Here is a 24,398-nt window from a genome sequence, read left to right on the forward strand (position 1 = left end):
TGAAGAGCGTGTTCGAGAAGCTATCAGGTACGCGAGCACCATTAACGATTTTGACGAGCTAGTTGACCCCCAGACCTTAGCTCGTCACTGTTTGGGATCGAAGCCTTCTCACTACGTCCTTCGTGCCATTCGTCGAGAAGAAAAAAGTGAGTCATATTAGGACGAAAGTGGATCGTCTTTTCTCCCTTTTTTTTTTTTTTGAATTTCCTGTTGTTTCTCTTCTTTTTTTGCAGAGATGACGACTAAATTCAATCAGGAGTTTTATGCTCAGATCAAGGCAAAGAAGAACGAGCCCCTCTCTTGCATTGGTCAACGGAGGTTGAGGGTCTTCGAGAAGGAGAAAGAAAAAGGGGTGACGGAGCAGAGTTCGTCCACTCCTGCCTTGGACGAAGGATGGGTTGCTTCCCTGGGCCTTTCCGTTGAAGAGATTACTCCTCGTGCAAAGAAGTGCAAAACGGGGGACAAAGGTAAGGAAAAGGTAGGAGGCAGTGTTTGGGCGGACGTTGGGACAGCCCTGGCTCGGGCTAATGAAGTTATGACGCTCGAGGAACTAAAGGAAATCTCGGGCATATGTTCCCATGAGATGGTGAGCCGCCACGTCCATAAGCTTATCCAGGTAATTTTCTTTCATTTCCTTTTTCCCTCGTCCATAAGCTTGAGTTATGTCAGTTGCTCACTGTGTGATTTTGGTTACCAAGTGTTGGGGGAGACGATGCATATTACCTCCCAGTACTTGGTGAATGAAGAGAAGGCCGTGATGGCCACTTCCAAGGTGGAGGCATTGGAGGTTGAAGCTTTGGGTTTGAGGAAAGATTTAATAGCAGCGATGGGCGTCAATAACTCATCCAAGGAGAAAATCCAAGCTTTATCTGAGGAGTTGAATGCCAAGAAGCTGTTGGTGAAGCAGAGGGACGAGCAACTAGCGACGGCGAACCAGAAGATGAAGAGCTTCGTGGCCAAGGCTGTCCATGCTTTTTAGTTCACAGAGGAGTACATCGCCATTTTGTTCAAGTAGTATTTCAAGGAATTCGAGTTGCTGAGAAGATATTTGGTGTAGCACGGTCTGAAGACAGACTTGGAGGATCTGGACTTTAAAGCAATTAACAAAGAGATAGAGGCAGACGAGGTGGCGCAGGCTGCTCAGGTTGCTGCATCTACTAGCGAGGATCCTCCAGTACTTGAAAAGGGAGGAACTGATGCTCCTGAGGCCTAGTTCCTTTGTTTTATCACTTTTTTTTCTTTTTTTGGGTGCCCTGCCTGTTTTGGGGCTTTTGAACAATCTACAACTCTTTTACATACATATGTGCTTATTTCCCTTTTATGTTGCTTGTGAATACTTCTTGTTTTGCCATGACTCATGCTTCGTTGTCTTTGCTTTATTAGGGCATGCCCATTTAGGGACTTAGAAAATTTTTTACCCACTTATGAATTTTGTCATTTTAACTTGGTGGACAATCTTCCTTCGTTTTTGAAACCTCGTCGTCTTAGTTCTTAGCTGGACGACTTACACCCCTTTGAGGAATCTCATCGTCTAGGCTTTTATTGGGGCGACTTACATCCTCCTAAGGAATCTTGTCGTCTTTACTTTTATTAGGACAATGTACATCCTTTTAAGGAATCTTATCGTCTTTGCTTTTATTGGGATGATGTACATCCTTTTAAGGAATCTTATCGTCTTTCTGGTTAAAATGATGTACATCCACTTGAGGAATCTTATCATTTCAACTTGGTTGGACAGTTCGCATCTAGTCAATAGTTTAGTTCAGATGTAAGGAAAAAGATAGGCAGAATATGCAAAACACTAAATGATACGTTTATTAATCTGCTTTAATAATCATATGACATCACTAATTGGTTACAAATGGGTTGTAGTTCCTACTTGTAATACCTCTTTAAATGTTCGACATTCCAAGGACACGACAATTTGTTCCCGTCCAAGTTTTCTAGGTCATAGCTTCCTCGTCTAGAGTAGTGGACGACTCTATATGGTCCTTCCCTTGTTGGCCCTAACTTGCCTTGTGTTGGATCCTTCGTCGCAAGCATCACTCTTCATAGGATGGGGTCTCCGATGTCGAATCTTTTGAGCTTCACTTTCTAGTTGTAGTACTCGGCCATATTCTATGGGTACTTGGCCATTCTTTGAAAATCTTGGTCTCTAACTTCGTCCAAACAATCTAGGTTCAGCTTCAATTGGTTGTCATTGTTGTGCTCATCGAAGAACTCCTTCCTGAGGCTAGTAAGCCCTATTTCAATGGGGATGACTGCTTCAGTGCCATATGCGAGGTTGAAAGGTGTCTCTCCTGTTGGGGTTCTTGCTGTGGTTCTATAAGCCCATAAGATGCTTGGTAACTCTTCAAGCCATGCTCCCTTTGCCCCCACTAATCGGGCCTTGATGATTTTCAGCAATGTTTGATTCGTTACCTCAGTTTGTCCATTGGCTTGGGGATGTCTTGGGGAGGAATATTTCTTTTTAATGCCAAGGCTTGAGCAGAATGACCAGAATCCCTAGCTGTCAAACTGACGACATTATCCGAGATGATCGTCTGGGGTATCCTAAACCTGCACACAATATTTTTCCACACAAAATTTCGTACCTTTGCTTTTGTGATTGTGGCTAGCGTTTCTACCTCTACCCATTTCGTGAAGTAGTCAATAGCGAAGAGTAAGAACTTCACTTGCTTCTTTCCTTGGGGCAGAGGTCCCATGATGTCAATTCCCCATTGTGCAAATGTCCGGGGCGAAGTGATGGCCGTCATTTTCTCCCCTAGGACTTGTTGGATGTTTCCATACCTTTTGCAGCTGTCACACTTCCTGACGAAATCTGCGACATCTTGTTGCATCGTTGGCTAGAAATAGCCTTTTCTCATAATCTTCCTTACAAGAGACTTAGCCCCCATGTGGTCACCATAGACACCTTCATAAACGTCTTCCAAAATGTACTTGGCTTCTTCTTCTTCAACGTGTCTCAGGTCGGGCTGCAAGAAACCCCTTTTGTAGAGTTTGTCATTGAGCACAGTGAACCTGGCTGCTTGTTTCTTGATCTTTTTGGCTTCGTCAGGATTAAGAGGTAACCATCCATCCTTGAGATAGGATAGGATGGGATTCATCCAGCTAGTATTGATGTGCACCGGAAATGTTTGGAATTTCTCGATGTTAGGAGATTTCTGTTCCTCCAATCTCCAATTAGTCATCTTCGCCTGATCATTTGATGACGCACTCCTGGCTACTTCGTCAGCTACAACATTTTGATCCCTTGGGATTTGAGCAAACTTTACCCGATCAAACTTGCCAATTAATTGATTCGTCAACTTCAGATATCTCTGCATCCTCGACTTCTTTGCTTTAAAATCTTTGTTGACTTGCCCTATGACGAGTTGTGAATCGCTCTTTAGCAAGGCAGTTTTAGCTCCAAGTGTCAGGGCAATCTTTAGCCCTGTTAGTATGGCCTCGTACTCTGCTTCATTGTTGGTTACAGAGAAGTTAAGTTGAACTTCATATTTCAAAGTGTCCCCCTAAGGGGAGGTGATGACGACGCCTACTCCCCCTCTCTTCTGAGTGGATTACCCATCCGTATGGATCGTCCAGAAAGCTAGCTCATCCTGGCTATCTTCATGTTTAGGGGAAAAACTCTACTATGAAGTCTACCAGTGCTTGGGCTTTTATGGCTGTCCTGGGTCGATACTCTATGTCAAATTGACTAAGCTCGATGGCCCACTATACCATTCGTCCAGCAGCCTCAAGTTTATTCATCACTTTCTTAACGGGCTGATCCTTCATTACTATGATCGAGTTAGCCTGAAAGTACGGACGAAGCATTCTGGAGGCCACTATCAAGGCGAAGGTGATCTTCTCTATTCGTGGGTACTGGGCTTTAGCTCCTTGGAAGGCCTGGCTGATGTAATACATTGGGAACTGCACCCTATCTTCTTCCCTGATCAAGGCCGCACTCACCTCGGTCGCGGATACTGCTAAGCGCAGGAATAGGTCTTCACCTTCTTTGGACGGATTCAGGAGTGAAGGATTGTTCATGTAACGCTTTAGCTCCTAGAATTTCGTTTCACACTTGTCTGTCCAGACAAAAGCCTACTTCAAGGCCTTGAAGAAAAGGAAGTACTTGTCTGTTGCTTTGGAGATGAACTTGTTGAGAACTGCCACCCTTCTCGTGAGGGACTGCACTTCTTTGATCGTCTTTGAGGAAGACATCTTGAGGATGGCTTTCATCTTCTCTGGATTTGCCTTTATTCCTCTCTGTGACACCATGAAGCCAAGGAATTTCCCAGAGGAGACCCCAAAGGCGCATAGCCGAGTTTAGCTTCATATTGTATTGCCTGAGCGTGTTGAACGTCTCCTTAAAATCTTCCAAATGATTCTCCTCTTCCTTGCTCTTGACGAGTATGTCGTTCGCATATACCTCTACGTTCCTCCCAATTTGCTTGCTGAACATCTAGTTCACTAGCATTTGGTACATGGCTCCTACATTCTTCAAACTGAAGGGCATGGCCCTGTAGCAACAGAGCCCCTGGCTGGTGATGAAGGCAGTCTTCTCTTGAACTTCCTCTACCATCTGTATTTGGTTGTACTCAGAAAAGGTGTCCATAAAGGTAATAAGCTTGTGCCCGGCTGTTGAATCCACAAGCTGGTCAATCCTGGGTAGAAGGAAGCTATCCTTTAGGCAAGCGCTATTCAAATCTGTGAAGTCGACTCACATTCTCCATTTCTCGTTTGCCTATTTGACCATGACGACGTTGGTCAGCCACTCAGAATAATAGACTTCCCTGATGAAGTTAGCAGCGAGCAACTTGTCCACCTCGTCCATGGCTGCTTGTTCGTTCAGGGGCGAAAACCCTTCTTCTTTGCTGGACGGGCTTTTTCTTAGGATCCATGTTTAGGCAATGTTGAATGATCTCAGCCGGTAAGCCAGGCATATCTTCATGACTCCATGCTACCACATCCAGGTTATCCTTCAAAAAGTTGATAATTTCCTTCTTCGTCTGGAGGTTCAGACTCGTCCCTACCTGGGTCATCTTTGCTGGATCTCCTTCCACCAATTCAATCATTTCCAGCTATTCCACGATTTCTTGCGTCTTCTCTTTAATTATCCATGTATGGTTTTCCTTTGATGCCAATACTACCTGGTAGCATTCTTTCGCCAGCACTTGGTCTTCCCTTATATCCCCGATCCCTCTTTCTGTTGGGAACTTTACTTTTAAACAATACATAGAAGTGGTTGCTTTCCAACGATTGAGGGTGGGTCTTCCTATGATTACATTGTAGGACGAAGGTGAGTCCACTACCAAGAAGTTGTGTCGACTAGTTACCTAGAGGGGGTATGAACCAGCCGTGACCATCAGTGTAAATATTCCCCTCGGGTACACCTTGTCTCCGCTAAAACTGACGAAGGGGGATTCGAACGGACGAAGTCTTTTCAGATCTATCTTTAACTGCTAGAAGACCGAAAGGTAAATAATATTCGCTGAGCTCCTATTGTCTACCAGAATCCTCCTGGTATTGAATCCTTCAATCATGAGCATAATGACCAATGGGTCGTCATGGGTTGTTTCACTCATTTGGCATCTTCTTCCAAGAACAGGATATCCCTTTCCATTTGTCTTTGCTTCAGGGGTGGTATCCCATGGACACTATTTACCTGTCTCTGATGTGACTTCGTGAGGGATCTGAATGATCCTCCTATGGACGGTTCTCTTGTGATCATCTTTATTTCCCCTATTGCGCTCTGTGGACAAAGGGGCATGTGGTCTTTATCCCTCTGAGAAGCTTCATGCTTGTCATTGTTGTCGTCCCTGGACCTGCTAGAATCTCCCTTTTTTTATCAATTTCTGCAACTTTCCTTTTCGTATGAGCTCCTCTATCTACTCCTTCAAGTCTCTGCAGTCCTCTATGTAATGACTGTGATCCTTGTGGAAACGATAATATTTCTTCTTGTCACGCATGTTGGGTGACAAGTGTAATGATTGGGGCCATTTGAGGTAGTGCTCATCTTTAATCTACACCAAAATTTGATCAACAGGCATAACTAAAGGAGTGAATTTTACCATCCGAGGGGTCTTTTCATCTTTCCATCTATTCCTGTCAATGTTTTGACGATCTTTCCATTCTCTTTTTCATCCTCTTCAATCATCCTTCTTTCTTTCCTTCTCCTTGGGCTTTTCTATTCCTTCTATTGCTACTAGGGCGTCCTCAGCATTCATGCACTTCTGAGCCTTTAGGAGCATTTTTGCCATTGTCCGAGGGGGATTCTTTGCAAGTGATACCATGAACTCCCTAGACTTTAATCTAGCTTTAAAGGTCGTCAGCTGTACTTTGTCATCTGCTTCGTCCATCTCTAAGGTTTCTCCAATGAAATGCTTCACGTACAACCTCAAGGTTTCTTTTTCTCCTTGTCTAATGGTAAGCAGATGGTCTGCTAGCCTCTTTGGGCATTGTCCACCGACAAAGTGGTGTAGGAAGGAATTGCCTAGCTACTCGAAGTAATCGATGGACGACGTCAGTAACTTAGTGAACCATTCCCTCGCTACTCCTTTGAGAGTGGCGACGAAAGAACGACATAAGATCTTGTTAGGGGCTGCTGAAGACCCAAAGTCGTCTTGAAGGTGTTGAGATGATCCAAAGGATCTTTCAGTCCGTCAAACGGCTCAAGCTGTGGTAGATGAAACTTTGAGGGCATTGGGCATTCTAGGACTGCCGTAGTGAAGGGTGAATCTGTCCTCCTGACCATTTGGTCTAGGCTTCGATCTATTTTCTCCTTGATTGCATTCCTCAGCTCGTCCATCTCTTTTCTCATTTCCCTGAGAAGGTCTAAGCTCGCCCCTTCTGAAGTAATTGGTTGTCGACGATCATCCCTCCTTTGGCTGTCTCCATCATCGTCCCGATTGGTCTTTGATCGATTGTCCTCATGTTGCAGTCACAACCTCATCTCTTGGTTCTATCTGGTAAGCACCCCCACACTGGCTGTAAGTGTCTGGATTTGCAAAGCTAGTGCTGCAGGATCTTGGGAAGTGTTGGACTCCATCTGGACTTGGGAGTTGAATGGAAATACGTTCTCGAACCTAGGTGCGAAAAAGTTGTCCCCATAGATGACGCCAAACTGATGATACTAAAATCATTAGTCTAAGTGATCGTCCAACAGGAGAGTCGACCAAGATCGTCCAAAGCCCTGCAAGAACGAATGAATAAAGGAAAAAGGATGGAACACTAGTGTGGTGCCTGCCACAAAGCCTCCGATGGTAAAGTCAAATAATTGAGAGAGAAAAGAGAGGGCTTAATGGATTAGAATTCCGTACCCCCTTAGGTCCTAAGGTGCTTGTATATATACACCTGCTTCCTCTCCTAGTCGTTGGAGGTGTTTTAATGGTGGCTACAATGTAGTAGATGTAACGCCTCCGAGAGGTGTTAATGAGAGGATCTTTGCCTCTCCAACAGTAAGGAGACTTATTGCTGTTGTATAACGCATTGCCATTATTTGTGAATTAATGACTTTTCCTTCGTCCAATGGATATGGCTACAGATAGAGATTGATGTGATGGTTCCTTCATCCACTGGCCCCTCTTCTGGATGAGGAGGTTGCTTGAGGGAGTTATGCCTCGTCCATCAATTATTATTATTATTATTCTTTTACTCATTTTTTTAATAAAATTAAATCTTACAATAAACTATTCAATTTTGCAATCCAATCCATAGAACTTAAGTTTTTTAATGACCACACTGAAAAATGTTCTTAGGGCCACCACTGAAATCGGTATAGTGCTTACCACTCCAATGCATAAGCCAAAGATTTTAGCATTTTTCTTGCAAAAGGCAAGAGGAATATATTTTTGGAGATTAGGTTATGTATACCTTGTTTTTCTAATCTTCTTCTTTGGTTCGTTTTTTACGGCTACAGATGAAGAACCTTTTCCTATAATTTTGTTGTCATTGTAAAATGGTATGGAATGGTTTGTTACCTTGGCACCCAGCTTGGAATATTATCGGTCCACATCTTTATTTTCTATTTATATGGAGATCACGGTTCCTAGCTAAGTTTTTAAATAATAATAATAATTAACAAATAAATAGAAGAAGAATACCGAAGGGTTAATAATCTAGTTGAGTAGATGGCTTGACTTGACTTAGTCGAGTAAGTGATTATTGTATTAATTCATAAGTTTTTATTGTATTAACAGTTTAAAAATACTATCATTGAATTATAATTTTTTGTTGCTCTTAATATGCATGTTAGATTTCGTGTTAATAAGATGCTAATTACTATCTAATACACAAATTCATGTCTTTATATATCTTTAAAGTTATTAAAAATTATCTTAAAAAATTGAAATTTTAATAGAAGATATGAGGAGATAATGCAATCTAACGAATTGATTCATACATATAATATGGACGACATCTTTTATGGATATAATTGGTGTGTGACTCATTTTGGTGGGTATTTACAATCACTGTGCAACATATGCTCGAATTCTTGCATATTTGAACATATAAAAAACAGTCAAAACAGAATATTACACAATCTATGTTACAGATAATATTTGGTGCAATTATCTCTTACGCCAAGAGCATTGAATTTTGAAATTATCAGAGTCTCGTTGAATTTTGAAATTATCAGAGTCTCGTTGGATTTCTTTTGTATTGTGTCTCAAATCAAAATCTCCTAAATTGTCTAAAATGCTTATAAGCCCAAAAAATAAATAAATAAAGAAAGGAATGTTGAATCATCGTATGACCACGTGGAGTAAGTGTTAAAATGGAAGGAAAACACTATGTAGATGTTCGCATAGCTCAAAGTCAAATCCTAGCCAAAACCTGCGCAGCAGAAGAAGATCAACCACGACCCTTTCAGCCACCCACACGACCACTCCAGTTGTGTTTGCTTGCCAATGTGTAGGAGCCACAAAAACGGGTCCTCTACATGTATCCATAACCCAAAACCCAACGTTAAATTATAGAACCTTAGAGCAAAGGAGAGCTTGATGAAAGAATTGTGTTTATGTTGTTTATCATTATGGCAGACCAAAAGGGCATAGTCAACTTACTCATCTTTTCTTTTTTTCTTTGTTTTTACACTTGTAACCTACATTTTTAATTCTTTAGTTATTATTATCATTTGATTTTATTTTATCAGAGTTCTCAATTTGAATAAGTAATCGAATAAAATATCATTTACTTACTTTTTCGTCCACATGTTGTTCTTAATTGGGTCTAAGTTTCAAATGTTTATGGTATCTTGTTATTAATTCAATTTTAAATTCAATCTTTGTGAGTTTTTTACCATACCATTTTTTTTTCCTTCTTTTGTTACAGATAAATTTGTTGGTGAACTAACCCCAAGGCCCCTTGTGTCGAACTTGTACTCTGCCCATTAGAAAGAGGCAAAGGTATCAGCAGAGTTAAGCTTTTAGTGCTCACTTCTTTCTAACTTAATTCTGACTTTTTGGGTTTTAATTTTTAATGATAAAGAAAAGGAGGAGAGGAAATAAAATACGATGATGACATAAATATAAAGAGTGCTACGTGCTAACGCTAATAACATGGAAAGAAATGTGAGCTAGGCGTAGTGACAAAGTGTCAATTTTCGCATTCAACTTTTTCGTAAAATTCTTCTTTTTCCAAATTTTCTTATGAGATTTTTCTAAGGCTTTTAAGGTATTAAAGATAACACTTTATCATGTTAAAAACCAAGTTTTCTAAATACCTAAGAGCTCTAAAAAAATTTGTATATAAATAGAGGAACCAAAAGGGATCAGTCATTTGCTATCGAAATTGTGTGCGCCCAAGATGTAGTTATGGGGCCTAAACTCTCTTTGGGCTCACAATCTATTTGTATTGTGGGTTTTTGGGTTTCCTACTTTGGGGGTTTCGTGTTCGATCACTCCAATACCCTCGCCTCCTTCACTCTGGCTGCTCCCTTTTCGTCCTCTAGAACTCGATCTTCAGCGAGAAAATCGATGATAGGGTCCATCCAGCACTGCCCGGTGATGGTGACCTGTGTAACTTGTGTCTTCGCATTAATACTCGGTTCAGCCACTAACTCCACCTTGATCAATCGGGGCACCTCGTTGGCAATCGATGATGCTAATGTGGCTAAGGAGTCGACGTGTCGATTCTGCCCCCTGGCCACTTGTTCCACCCTAACACTTGAAAAGTTGGCCATGGTCCGTTTCACCAACCGCAAATATTCAATCATCCGGGGATCTTTGGCCTCGAAGCTCCCTTTTACTTGGTTAACTACTAGGCGGGAATCTGAGTAAACCTCTACCTCCTTAGCTCCCAAATCCGAGACGACCCTTAACCCAGCCAATAGGGCCTCATACTCGGCCTCGTTATTAGAGGCTCTAAAGCCTAATCTGAATGAATGTTCCAGCTTTATTCCCTCCGGGGTGATGACCACAATTCCCGCTCTTGCCCCTGCCACGTTAGATGCGCCGTCCACGAATACCTTCCACAGATGGACTCCTACAAGGCAAACCATCTTCGTACCCTTCGGTGAAAATTCAAAAATGAAGTCTACGAGTACTTAACCCTTTACTAAGTTCCTTGGCCTATATCTAATGTCAAAAGAGCCCATCCTGGTCCCCCACTTAGCTATCCTCCCCGTAAAGTTAGATCTCCTCAACAATGACTGCAAAGGATACTCAGTTAGGACATAGACGGTGTGAGCCTGAAAGTAGTGGGGCAGTTTTCGGGTAGAGTGCACGAGTGCCAGCACCAATTTCTCAAGTGGCAAATACCTTGTCTCGGCGTCAAAAAATGTTTTGCTTATGTAGTAAATTGGTAGCTGTACACCATAATCCTTCAGCAGCACTGCGCTCGCGGCATGCTCAAATACCGAGAGGTACATGTACAAATCTTCTCCAGGTTCCGGGGCTGTCAACATTGGCGCTCGTCCAAGATAATCCTTTAGGTCTTGGTTGGCCTTATCACATTCTTCGTCCCACTGGAACCCCTTCCACTTCCTTAAAAGCTGATAAAATGGTCGGCACCGATCAGCGAACTTGGAAATAAATCAGTTAAAGGTAGCCAACATACCAGTCAATTTCTGAACCTCTTTTGGATTGCTCGGCAGTTTTAGACGTTTCACGGCTTCAATTTGGTCGGGATTAACTTCGATTCCCCGTTTGGTGATTAAATAGCCCAGGAACTTGCCAGCCCCTACCCCGAAAGCGCACTTATCGGCATTGAGACGCAGCTGGTGTCGTCGGAGTATTTCAAACACTTCTTTAAGTTCATCAATATGTTGCTCTTCTTGCTTGCTTTTTATAACCATGTCATTGATGTATACCTCAACCGTACTTCCAATCTTATCCCTAAACATCCTTGTCATCATTCGTTGATAAGTGGCTCCCGCGTTTTTCAATCCGAACGACATCACGGTATAATGATAATTGGCATCAGGTGTTATGAATGTAGTCTTTTCCTGATCCTCGGCAGCTAGGGCAATTTGGTAACAACCCTAGAAAGCTTCCAGAAAGCTCATCCTTGGGTGCCCATACGTTGCATCTACCAATTGATCAATCTTCGGCATCGGGAACAGATCCTTTAGGCATGCTCGGTTTAAATCAGTAAAGTGGACACAGACCCTTCACTTATCGTTCTTCTTCCTTACTACCACGGTGTTTGCAAGCCATTCTGGAAAGAACGTTTCTTTTATGGCCCCGGCTTCCTTCAACTTTCCAACATCTTGTTTGACGGCTTTGACATGTTCTTTAGCCGATCTCCTCGCCCTCTGCTTCTTATGAGGGTATAAAGGATCCACATTAAGCTTGTGAACTATAAATTCGGGGTCAACCCTGGGCACCTTGTATGGACTCTAAGCGAATATGTCCACGTTTTGTACAAGAAAAAACAACAACTCCACCTTCTCTTCGTCCTTCAAGTTTGTCCCTATCAGAAAATTCCTTTCACAATCCGGCAGAATCTTCACTTTCACCAGGTCCTCGGCACAGTTGGCCCCCACTTCCTCTTGGGGTTGTAGTAATTGCTATAAGGGGATTTTCTTGGTAGACTCCCTTTGCCCGGTTTCTCGGCTGGATTCGGCCATTAAGCACTTTCTAGTTACCTGTTGATTGCCCTTTATCACTGGGATTCCATCCTCGGTGCGGAACTTGACCTTTACATGCAGGGTGGAAGGCACGGCCCCCATGTCATGAATCCATGGCCTTCTGAGGATTGTAGTGTACGGTGAAAAAGAAGCGACCACTATGAACATTACAGTTACCTCCTTACCCTCCATATTGACGGGGAGTGAAATCTACCTTTCTGGAATTAACATATGGCCGTCAAACCCCATTAATGGCGTATCATACGTGGACAAGTCTTCCTTCTTCAGCCCGAACCCCCTGTACAAGTCGGGGTACATTACATCTGAACGCTTCCCTGATCTACCATTATCCTCTTTACTATGAAACCTCTTATGCAGTTTGTGACTACCAAAGCATCGTCGTGCAGCTAAATGGTGCCCTCCATATCATCATCATTGAAAGCAATGGGATGTTTAGTGTACCTCGACTTCTTCCCAGGAGAATGCTCGCCCGCGCAACTTTCTGCCGGTACCACGACCAATATCCCCCTTGTTCTAGATGCTGGAACACCCTTTGGAACTACATGGATGACTTATATTACTCCCAAATGGGGTGGGAGAGGATTTCTGCACAACCGATCCGCCTGCCCGGCCTCTTGATTTCTCGTTGCTGCCACAAACTCTTTCAAATGCCCCGCTTTCACGAACTGTTCCAGATGGTCTTTCAATACCCTGCATTGCTCGGTGGTGTGCCCTTTATCTTTGTGGTATGTACAATACAAATTTTGGTTTCTTCTCGATGGGTAGTCCTCCATCTTGTTCGGCCACCTAAAGTACGGCTCGTTTTTTATTCGATTGACAATCTTGTGTACCGGTTCCTTGAGGGCTACATTCACTTCTCCCATTCCCGGCTCTGGCTCTTGAATCCTCAGATCTTCCCGGGGTCTGGGTTGGAAACCGATATGCCGAGGATGATTTATGACCGGGGCTTTCCCCTTGCTCTGTAACCGATCATCTTCCAATCGCTTATACTCCGCGATGCGCCTCATCAATTGCCTCATATCCTTGGGAGGCCTTCTCGTCAATGATTCCCTCAGTCCAGATTCCTCGGGTAACCCCATTCGAAAAGTGCTCGCTGCAATATTTTCATTGCCCCCACTGATCTCGTTATACAGTTCCCAGTATCGGTTAGCATAGTTGCAAAGGGTCTCCCCAACCCCTATTTTCATTGACAGTAACGCGTCCACGGGTTACGAAACTCAGCTGCAAGTCATGAATCGTACACCAAATTCCTAGATCAATTCAGAAAAAATTATGGATTGAGCCTTTCCTTAATCCGTTGAACCATCTCAAAGCAGTGGAGCCGAGGCTCGAAGGGAAGACTTTACACATCAGGGTGTCATTTTGAGCGTGCAAAGACATCATTTGAATGTAGTGGCTTACATGTTCTACCGGGCTGTCTTTCCATTGTAGGAGTTGAACAGCGGCCGTGTGAATCTGCTCCACATCGGTGCACTTTCAATATCTCTCAAGAATGGTGATCTAGTAGCTTGGCATAACACCCGGCTCATTGCATCCATGGCCACATTTTGAGGTCGTCCCTCATCTGGGGAAGTCGAATCACGGTTTGCATACTCCCGTGAACGATCGCGGTGCTGATGAGACCCTGCCGCACGGTGGTTCCCTACACTAGCCAACCTTTCTCTTCGTTCCTCATGGTCCCTTCTCCGACTTCTTCCCCTTACTTCCAACTCCAAATTGCTCACCATCCCATGTAGACGCTCGAGCTCCTGATCCCTCCACTCAAGCTCCTGGTCTCTTCTGTCGAAGTGGTTACGCCCTGAGGCATTAGATACTGTCCGGAGAGTTTGAAACAATCCCTCTCTAAGACCGGACTACTCTGCTTCCTCATGCCGCCTATCTTCATGCCTTTTTTGCCTTCTTTCTTGCCATGTAGACCACCGCGATGACCCTCCAAAGCCACTTTCGGCATAACATCCGAGCCAACTTCCAAACACTTTCCTGTGCGAGCCTTGATAGAACTACATCTACGTAGGAGATCCCCACAGACGGTGCCAATTGTGCGCGCCCAAGATGTAGCTATTGGGCCTGAACTCTCTTTGGGCTCACAATCTATTTGTAATGTGGGTTTTTAGGTTTCCTACTATAAGGGTTCCGTGTTCGGTCACTCCAATACCCTTGCCTCCTTCTCTCTTTCTAGGACCCTTTAGAATTCCTTTCTCTCTCTCTCTCTCTCTCTCTCTCTCTTGTGACTTTATTTCCTTTAATACTCTTTCGACTTTTTCCCAGTGTTTACCTCCAAAAGCCAACCCCTGTCTCGAATTATCCTCTCTTATTTATAGCCCAAGGTTAGTGGAAGAGTTATGATTATTTTCGTGGTGAGTGGGAAAAGAGGTCCAATGCTATTACCCTTAAGTGGGTGTTTAGTTGGGAATGGGAGATGGTGAGAGTGGCATTGGAGTTAGTTCCACCACTAAATGGACTACCCGGCAGCGGCACTCCCTAGGCTTTGCAGAGCTCCCGAGGGCTCATCTCCTTAGGAAATTGCCCTCCCCGACCATGTAGGATCTCCCTTTCACGGTTCACGTCAAAGCTGGCTTCATAGCAGTTCCCGGATTTTGGTTGGGTGCCGAGGACCACCTGGACCATGTTCGTGGACCCGATAGAGCATGTGTTCGTACATGATGCTTTTGGACTTAAGGCCCAACGAGTTCTGGGCCTTGTACACGTGGCATTATTGTGATGGGTTTCGTGAGTATTGGGCCTACAGAGGAATAACGTCCTGTACAAAAACTGTAGTGGGTTAAACATAGGACCCATTTCAAGCAGTGGCCTAATCGCAGGAAACAAATCCAACATGGACAATAGATACAAAGCCTGATCAAGCCTAGTCCCCTTCCTAGCCTACTTTCAAGGTCCTGTCCGAACTTCCGAGGAAAGTCCTAGCCTAGTTCAAAGGTAGTGTCCGAACTATCGAAGTAAGTACCAGACAAGATCAACTTCACCAAGAAAGATATCAGAGATTTTCAGATACTTCCACAACAACCCCCGCATAATTAAATGAAGGTCACCTGCCTAGCATCACAACATTTAATGCAGCGGAATAAGTCTGAACAGTAAAAAAGACCCCAGAATTCTCTATCCATAATGAATAACCAAAAAAAGGAAAGCCCGATAAGATTAGAAGTTATCTAGGTTGACGCTTGAACAGTAAGAAGAAGCCCTAGAAAGCTCTATTCATGATGAAAAACCAAGAAAGAAGAGTCTGATAAGACCAGAAGTTATCTAGATAGACAAGGACAAAAACATAAAAAAGTAGATGACTCATATAAAGCAAGATAGAGAGAAGAAAAGGGAGGGATATAAGAAATACTAGGTCTGAAAAACTAAGAGTTTTCTTTTTTAACACAATTGTGTGAGAATGAGATAAATTATGGATTCTTGTTCAAACTTCCCATTGCAGATTGTTATAAGCCCATAATCATAATTTATTGTATTCTTAGCCAAGTTATTAAGCTCGGTTTAATTTCTTGGTTCCACAAAAAATTTGTCGAATTTCATTCTTCCCTCAAAGCAACCAAAAGATCAGAAAATTTTTAGGGAAATTTTGAAAAAAAATAATGAGCTCATGTGAAAATAACAAGTATTTAGATACAATCTATCATATAGCGCCCGTTAGCTGCTATGAAAACTTGCATTTCTATAATGTGCGTTGCAAAAACGTGATGTTTATTTAAAACGGGCGTTTGTAAAAAAAAAAACTAAATAGTACTATGTATTTGAAATGCAATTTTTTAGTCATTAAAAACACAAGTTTAGGTGACAAAAACACTTAAACAAATGCACCTATAAAATTGTTGTGGAATAGAGTTTGAAAAAATAAATGATAATCTTAGAATAATCCTTTTAGGTCAGCAACAAATTGTTTGTTTTTGGCTTTACATTGACATTTTTTCTTCCTTTGTTTGGTGGCCTTTATTTTTCACTAGGGAATAAATCTCTACGAGAATTTAGGTCAGGCTAGCAATTCCAAGGACATAAATAGACAAGCAGGTGGCCGCGTTTTTTCCAACTCATACCCTTTCCACACATCAAAATCACTTTCAAAGCAATCAAGATTTACCACCGCACACCCTTGGTGCGATAGTCACTCCATAAGTATAAGTGCTTGTGGGGTGTGGAGAGCAAAGACTGAGGTTCAAGTCTCCAGGAGGGAGTTTCACACACATATACACTTAGATTATGCTAGAGTAGAAATTTTATCTTTTATATATATATATATATATATATATATATATATATTAAAAAGAAAAAAAAGAAAGCAATCAAGATTGATATAAAATGAATAAATTTTTTGACATTATCACTTAAAAGTATACCAGATTCTCTCAACCCTTGGGATAGGGGGATGGGTCAATCCAAGATAATGCATATTTTATACCCAAAACATGCAAGCTAGGTTATGTGCACTTTTAAAAACAATTCATTTTTAGTAATTTATTTACATAATATGAAACAAAAAATTAAAATTAATTTGTCTAAAATGCTAAAAAATATATATTACTTGAAGAAATAAAACTATGAAAAAGGACAAAAATTAATATAAAATAGATAAAGACAAAATCAGACTTAAAAATCTTAAATAAATAGAAAACAACTCTGGTTCAATACTTCTATACACTAGACCTTATATAATACGAACACATGTTCAAAACTTAGTCACATGCTCGCAATATAACTGTTCAAGTGCACTTAAGCATTGGACCCAAGCTTAACTCATTTAGATGTATACGACTTTGGTCCAATGCTTATGTGCGATGGACCAAATACAAAATGGACATGTGCCCAAAGCTGGTCATTCATTCAGATCACAATAGGTCTAATATACTAGAGTACTAGACTCAAGCTTAACTCATTTAGATGGAAATGGCTTGAGCACTAGAACACGTGTCCATATTGCAACAAGTCTAATGCACCAAAGCGCGTGATCACATGTCTGTATCATAACGAGTCCAATGCATAATCTTGGTCTGTTTAATCATGTACCTTTTTCTTTTTATTTTTCTTTTTCTTTTTTTCAAAGGGAATCGCATAAGCTTGGATTCTTCGTGATTGAGACAACTATAATTATTATAAGATTGTAATCTAGGCGACTACAACTAGACCTTTCAAAATGAACAGTATTAAGTGATAGTTATGTTTAGTGTGGGATTCGAGCAGCTTTACTAATTTAAGCAATGGAGAGTAGTAATGCTAATTATCCCTATGTAAAGCCCACATGAAGCTAGCTTTGTACTTGGGCTTGGGAACAAGATGAAATTGGTGATTTTTGTCATACGTACAGAATGGAGAAGTTTTCAACTTCCCTCAAAGGCTTCCAGTATTTCATGCTAAGATCAATATTGAGCTTGAGAACGCTGGAAACCATGAGGGACTTTGAAGGCTTAGTTCTCCTTCGTCCTTTCTCATTGATGGTGCCATGAAAGAATCATATTCAATCAAAACACTTGTTACTAGAGAATGGGGACGAAACAGTACTCCAGGCGAATGTTGCTGATATCCTCACGTATAGATTGCCATGCAAATCATCCTAAAGAGTTTTTACTAACTTCCAAGGCAAAAACTATGTCTGTGTGCTTCTCTTCCTAGAAATGGTTTGTATTTCCTAATAATGAATCTATTTCATGTGTGACCTTTAAGAATAGTAACTAGAGTGATCACTTGGGGATGAAAAGCTAGCGCGAGGCATGAAATTAATAAGGGCATCAACAAACAATTTGATTTCATGCATACGTAAACGTTTACAAAAAAAAAGGTTCTATAGCCGCGTTTTAAAAACATGGCTATAGTTGAACAGTCTTAGGCCATTTGATGAATCGGGTCAGATCTCTCTCCGGTGGCAAAGCCCCACCAATCTCAACATCTCGTCCAGATCGACGACCTTCTTCAACAACCACCACCGCTCCGCCTCACCGCCACGCGTCAACATGTATGGCGTCTCCCCTCCGTTGTCTCCTTCGGTGCGATTCTCCATCGACCACGACCGCTCGATCTCTCCCAACTGATCCACCTCTGTCTCCCCACGCGGCGACACGTCCGGCACTGTCAGCAACCCTCACCACCACCACCAGCTCGTGAAGCGCACTGCTCCTCAGAAATGAACCTGTATGTGCTCTCCTACCACTCACCCCGAAATTTCCATATACACCCCTCTACCTGGATATATAAAAATCATATATAATCTCTCTTATCAAAGCCAGAGGATTGAGATCGGAGATGGAGGATGAGGGTTGAGAGATGGAGGCTTAGAGGGTGAGGGTTGAGATCGGGCTTGAGAGGTAGAGGCTGATGTGCCATTGAAGAGGCTAGGGTTGAATTTAGACAGAGAAAGGTTCGAAGGGCTTAGATCAGTGCCTTAGGGGTTTTTTTTCTTTCCAATTTATAGTAGGGGCTGTAGCCCCGTTTTTTCAAACACAGCTTCAGGGATGCTTTAGGCTACGTTTACAAAAACACAGCTTCAAGCTGACTATGGCCGCGTTTTTAATAAACGCGACTTTAGAACAGACCTATAGCCGTGTTCTATAAACGTGGCTTCAGCCCATTCTAGAAAAACGCAGCTGTAGAACCAACAAACGTGGCTACAGACCTGGTCTTGGGCTGCGTTCAACACACGCGGCCATAAATCTAGTGTTGTGGGTGCGTTTCAGGGAAACGCAGCTCAACTAGGATCTTAGGCCGCATTTTTGCAAACGCGGCTAAAAAAAACGTGGCCTAAGACCCGCGTTTTTTGTAGTGAACGTAATTTTGCACTTATATAGCGGAGCTGTTTCTTTAATTTAAAGGTAGGAAAGAAATAATAGAAGTTTACATTTTATCATATTTAAAATTTAATTATCATTTAACTTTTGTGACTAGTAATTAACTTTGTTGATTTACAGTTCATTCGTACATAAACAATATTTAATGATGCAGTTAGTTGTACTATATTGACTCGAAGATGGATGCCTTCAAAAAGGAGAAAAACTAGAGAACATAAGTGTAGTGCTGACCACTGATGATCATGCTCCAAATGCTTAAGCCAAAGAATTTAGCCTTTTTTCTTGCAAAAGGCAAAGGCAAAGTGGAATATATTTTTGGAGATTGGGTTATGTATACCTTGTTCTCTAATCTTCTTCTTTGGTTCGTTTTTTACAGTTACAGATGATGAATCATTTCCTTTAATTTTGTTGTCATGCTAAAATGGTTTGTTACCTTTGGCATCCATCTTGGAATATTTTCCCTTTATATGGAGATCATGGTTCCTATAGCTAGTTTTTTTCTTTTTTTTTTTTATTGGATGGGGAAAAAATTATATAATATGTATATACACACTGAAGAGTTAAATAATCTACTTGACTCGGCCGAACTAATTAGGTTTATAGCTAGGTGACATGATTGGCATGGTTAAGAGAATACTGAAGGGATGTATCTATATATGCAAGTCGAATTTAAACCAATTTCTGTAAGAAGGTTTTGAAACCTTCACACAAGAACATTTCGGATCAAGGTCAAAAAGATGATTAAGGTCTGTTTCATTTATTTAGAAAAGGGATTGAAAGATTTGATTCTTTTTATTACTTTAAATCTCATCTTACATAATATACTTTTGTGTGAAGTAAAATGAATAGCTACACATATTAACTGTTCCCTTGATTTAAAGTAAATAGTTTCAAACGAGCAATTAAGGCAAAATATTTTAAAATGTCCAATTCTTAAAAAATAAAAAATAAAAACAACTTTAGAATAAAGCAAATTTACATCCGAAATTATGGAGGCCCTGCTTCTATATTGCCAATTACTAAACTACATATTGACCCCGTTATATTCCTTAAAACCGTTAGATACAGTGGAAAAATTATGAAATCAAGAGAGAGAAACTGAGCAGTTGATTATATATTTATATGGGTTAGGATTATTTGGTGTAATTATTTGCAATTTATGCTAGTTCTTAATTTTTTATTGTATTAATATTTTGAAAATCTTATCATTGAATTATATACTTTTGTTGCTCTTAATATGCATGTTAGATTTCATGTCGATAAGATGGTAATTACCATCTAATACACAAACTCATGTCTTTATATATTTTTAAAGTTAGAAAAATAAAAATAAAAATAAAAACTGAAATGTTAATAGAAGATATGAGGAGATAATGCAATCCAACGAATTGATTCGTACGAATATGGACGACATGCATCTTTGATGGTGATGGATATAATTGGTGTCTGTCTCAGTTTGGTGGGTATTTACAATCACTGTGCAACATATGCTCAAATTCTTGCATATTTGAACATATAAAAAAACAGACAAAACAGAATATTGCACAATCCATGTGCGATGAATTTTGAAACTTTTGCCATCAAAGTCTTGTTGGGTTTCTTTTTAATTTTAACTCGAACCAAAATTTCCTAAATTTTCTTAAATGCTTAGCTTCATATCAAAGATTCTGCTTTAAAATTTAGTACAGTTTCTATCGGCACAAGGTACATTAAATAATGGACAACATGCATGTCCATATAAATTGCAAATATGAGAGAGAGAGAACAAATTTATTTACATACTAACTGATGATGCCAAAATCGTCACTAGTTGAAGTCGTCCAGATATATAACTCCGGCACAACTTGCAAGATCACAAGGGTACGATCAAAAACATATTCTCACTAGCTAAAATTCCTCAATTCTCTCTCTCAAATTTTAACTTTATTATCGGAGGCTCGCTTGGCTTGTCGGTAGGCACCACACCCGTGACCTATTTGTTACCTCCCCTTGTGATTGCAAGTTGCGCCGGAGCTATCTGGACGACTTCAACTACTGACAATTTTGGCATCATCAGTTTGGCGCCGTTTGTGGGGAAGTCAACTTTCCTTTTCCTAATCCTAAGGACAGAAACGTTGCCCTACCCTTGTTGTCATCTAGATGGAGTCCAATGCACAACCAGAGTCAACTACCCTGGCATTGCAAGTCCAAGCTCTCATGGCCAGTGTAGAAGAATTAACAAAACAAAACCAGGAAATGAGGCAGCGGTTGCAATAGGAAGAAAACTGCTCACCAAGAAGAATCGAAAACAACATGAACGAAGATGAAGTACAAGACCCAGAAGGAAGCCAAGGGAAAGACAGCTCGAGGAGGACAAAGCAGTCTGACGAGGCAAGCAACGACCTCCTGAGGAGCATGAGGAAAGAGATGGACGAGCTCAAGAATGCAATGAAAGGAAAAATAGCAAAGAACTTGGATAGGATGGTGAGAAGGACAGATTCCCCATTCACACAGAAAGTCCTCGATTACCCCCTCCGGCCGATATTCCAGCTTCCGCAGCTGGACTCGAATGACGGGTTGAAGGACCCATTGGATCACACCATCACCTTTAAGATGACCTTGAGCCTGCAGGAAACCCCAAATGAAATAGTGTGTCGGTCCTTCCCGACTACCCTCAAGGAAGCAGCCCGAGTGTGGTTTAGTAAGTTGGCACAGTCTTCCATTGACAATTTTAATCAACTTAGTAGCCTATTTGTGCGTTATTTCGTAGGAGGGCAGTGTCAAAAAAGACCAGCAGATCATTTATTGACGATCAGACAAGGAGAATGAGAGTCCTTGAGATCAAACGTGAAGCAATTTAACAGGGAAGTACTAGAAGTGGACGAAGCTGAAGATTGGGTACAATTAACAATGTTCAAGGCAGGATTAAGATCCAAAAAGTTCGTTGTGGCACTCGCCAAGAGTCCTCCGGCATCAATGACAGATTTGCTCATAAAGGCTCAAAAGTCCATGAATGTAGAAGACGCTTTGACAACAATAGAGGTAGGTGGACCTCGATCATCCAAGACAAGTTCTCAAAATGACCAAAAAGGTCAGAAAAGGGAAAGGAGAAACCACCTGCCCAACAATGACAGGGGCAAACGAAGGGACGACAAGGCTCGAAAAATGGTAAACTTCACACCCCTAGTAATGCTCATTTACCAGATTTTAATGCAAATTACGGACGACTATCAACTGAGATGGCTAAAACCATTAAGCGGCTCACCCAATGCCCGGAACAAGAAAAAGTATTGTCGCTTCCACCGAGACCACGAACATTACACTGACGAGTGCAAAGACCTCAAAGAGCAAATAGAAGAGCTTATCTAGAAAGGGAAATTGCAGAAGTTTGTCAAGAAAAAAACATACGGGTGGCCAAAGTAGGAAGACTGAACCAGGTTAAAAGAGAAGCCCAAAGACGATGATAAGCCACGAGAGCGACCAAAAAGTGTCATAGGAGAGATAAGGATGATCAACGGTGGTCTGACGATGGGGGGCTCTTTCAAATTCCTTAAGAAGTTGCAGCAAAGACAGGTCAACAGTATTCATATGATACCACCAACGAAACATCGGAAAAGAGAAGCAACAAACACAATCTTCTAGGAGGAAGACGTCAGAGAAGTCGTCATGTGGTTGCTTCACCCCTAGTTATCATGCTAATGATAGAAAGGTTCAACATTAGAAGAATTTTAGTAGACAATGGAAGCTCTGATGACATCATTTATCTCTCCGCCTTCCAGCAGTTGAAAGTAGACCCGAGCATGCTTCGTTCATTCGAATCCCCCCTCATCAGCTTTAGTGGGGATAAAGTTTACCCCAAGGAAATAATGACCCTGAAAGTAATAGAAAACACATACCCCCAACAAATAACAGGGCAACTCAATTTCCTGGTGGTAGATTGTCCTTCGTCCTACAATGTCATCATTGGACAACCCACACTTAACCATTGGAAAGCTGCAACCTCTACATACTATTTAAAGGTAAAATTCCCTACAGAAAATGGAGTGGGAGTGATTAAGGGGGACCAGGTTTTGGCTCACGAGTGTTATCAAGCGATATTGGCGTAGATAGAAAACCACACATGAATAATAAAAGAAAAAAGCCCTGAGACAATGGAAACGTTGGAGACGGTGGAACTGGTAGAAGGGAAGCCTGCGAAGGTGACGAACATTGGAGCAAATCTTGGTCCAGATATGAAAAGAGGTATAGTGGAGTTCCTGAAGAGGAACCTGGACATATTTACATAGAGCCATGAGGACATACTCGGCATTTCAGAGAATGTCATTCAACACCAGCTAATCGTGGATCCAGGAAAAAAGTCTGTCCAACAAAGAAGAAGAGTCTTTATGTCCGAAAGGAACAAGGCCATCATGGATGAAGTCAACAAGCTCCTGGCTGCCAAGTTCATCCATGAAGTGTACTACTCGGAGTGGCTGGTTAACGTCGTCATGGTGAAGAAAGTAAACGGGAAATGGAGGATGTGTGTGGATTTCACAAATCTGAACCAAGCCGGCCCAAAGGACAGTTTCCCCTTGCCACGAATTGACCAGCTCGTTAATTCCACGGCGGGACACAAGCTCCTAACATTTATGGACGCGTTCTGATACAACCAGATCTGAATGTTAGAAGAAAAAGATCAAGAGAAGACGGCCTTCATCACCAATCAAGGACTCTACTATTACAGGGTCATGCCATTCGGATTGAAGAACACAGGAACTACTTACCAAAGGTTAGTGAACCAGATGTTCAGTGAGCAAATCGAGAGAAACATAGAGGTATACGTTGGCGATATGCTCGTCAAAAGCAAAGAGGTAGAAAGCCATTTGGACGACCTTGAGGAAACCTTTGAAACATTAAGACAATACCAGATGAAGTTGAACCCAGCGAAGTGTGTGTTCAAAGTCTCCTCGGGAAAGTTCCTCAGCTTTATGGTGTCACAATGAGGAATAGAAGCCAATTTAGAGAAAGTGAAAGCCATACTAGAGATGACCTCACCAAGGAACATCAAGGATGTGCAAAGGTTGAAGGGAAAAGTAGCAGCATTGAATCACTTCGTCTCAAGGGTGACGGACAAATGCCTCCCCTTCTTCAAAACTCTGAAACAGACCTTCACATGAACTGACGAATGTGAAGTAGCATTCTGATAGCTAAACATTATTTGTGCAACCCGTCATTATTATGCTCGTCAAAAGAGGGCAAGGACTTGTTCCTATATTTAGCTGTCTCCGCCACGGTAGTAAGCATAGCCCTCATTCAAGAAGAATCAAGGATCTAGCACCCTATATACTATGTAAGCTAGGACTTTTAGGGAGCGGAGGCAAAATACCCATGCATCGAGAATATCACTTTTGCTCTAATCGTTGCTTCTCGAAAGCTGCATCCTTACTTCCAAGCAAACCCAATCCTCATCATGACGGACCAACCAATCAAAAAGGAAATAAACAAACCAGATGTTGTAGGTTGAATGGTACAATAGGCAATTGAGTTGAGCCAGTTCGACATCGAATACA

At 41.6% G+C, this 24,398-nt stretch overlaps 4 protein-coding genes across 4 annotated transcripts; 1 reads left to right on the forward strand and 3 right to left on the reverse strand.

Annotated features, from left to right (window-relative positions):
* Positions 1-2,118: 2,118 nt before the first annotated feature.
* LOC142628535 (uncharacterized) lies at positions 2,119-2,840 on the reverse strand. Its single transcript, XM_075802616.1, has 2 exons — positions 2,422-2,840; positions 2,119-2,323 (listed from the first exon to the last, which is right to left on the reverse strand). Exons 1-2 carry the CDS (start codon positions 2,838-2,840, stop codon positions 2,119-2,121), a joined length of 624 nt encoding a protein of 207 aa, XP_075658731.1.
* Positions 2,841-2,846: 6 nt separating this feature from the next.
* On the reverse strand, positions 2,847-3,568 carry LOC142628541 (uncharacterized). Its single transcript, XM_075802621.1, has 2 exons — positions 3,565-3,568; positions 2,847-3,454 (listed from the first exon to the last, which is right to left on the reverse strand). Exons 1-2 carry the CDS (start codon positions 3,566-3,568, stop codon positions 2,847-2,849), a joined length of 612 nt encoding a protein of 203 aa, XP_075658736.1.
* Positions 3,569-12,624: 9,056 nt separating this feature from the next.
* On the reverse strand, positions 12,625-13,260 carry LOC142628557 (uncharacterized). The gene has a single exon (XM_075802633.1). It carries the CDS (start codon positions 13,258-13,260, stop codon positions 12,625-12,627), a length of 636 nt encoding a protein of 211 aa, XP_075658748.1.
* A 7,902-nt stretch (positions 13,261-21,162) lies between these two features.
* Positions 21,163-22,218, forward strand: LOC142628565 (uncharacterized). Its single transcript, XM_075802639.1, has 2 exons — positions 21,163-21,545; positions 21,714-22,218. The coding sequence occupies exons 1-2, from the start codon at positions 21,163-21,165 to the stop codon at positions 22,216-22,218; spliced, it is 888 nt and encodes a 295-aa protein (XP_075658754.1).
* The last annotated feature ends 2,180 nt before the right edge of the window (positions 22,219-24,398 follow it).

This window comes from Castanea sativa, chromosome 1 (assembly GCF_040712315.1).
Source record: "Castanea sativa cultivar Marrone di Chiusa Pesio chromosome 1, ASM4071231v1".
Classification (NCBI taxonomy): domain Eukaryota; kingdom Viridiplantae; phylum Streptophyta; class Magnoliopsida; order Fagales; family Fagaceae; genus Castanea; species Castanea sativa.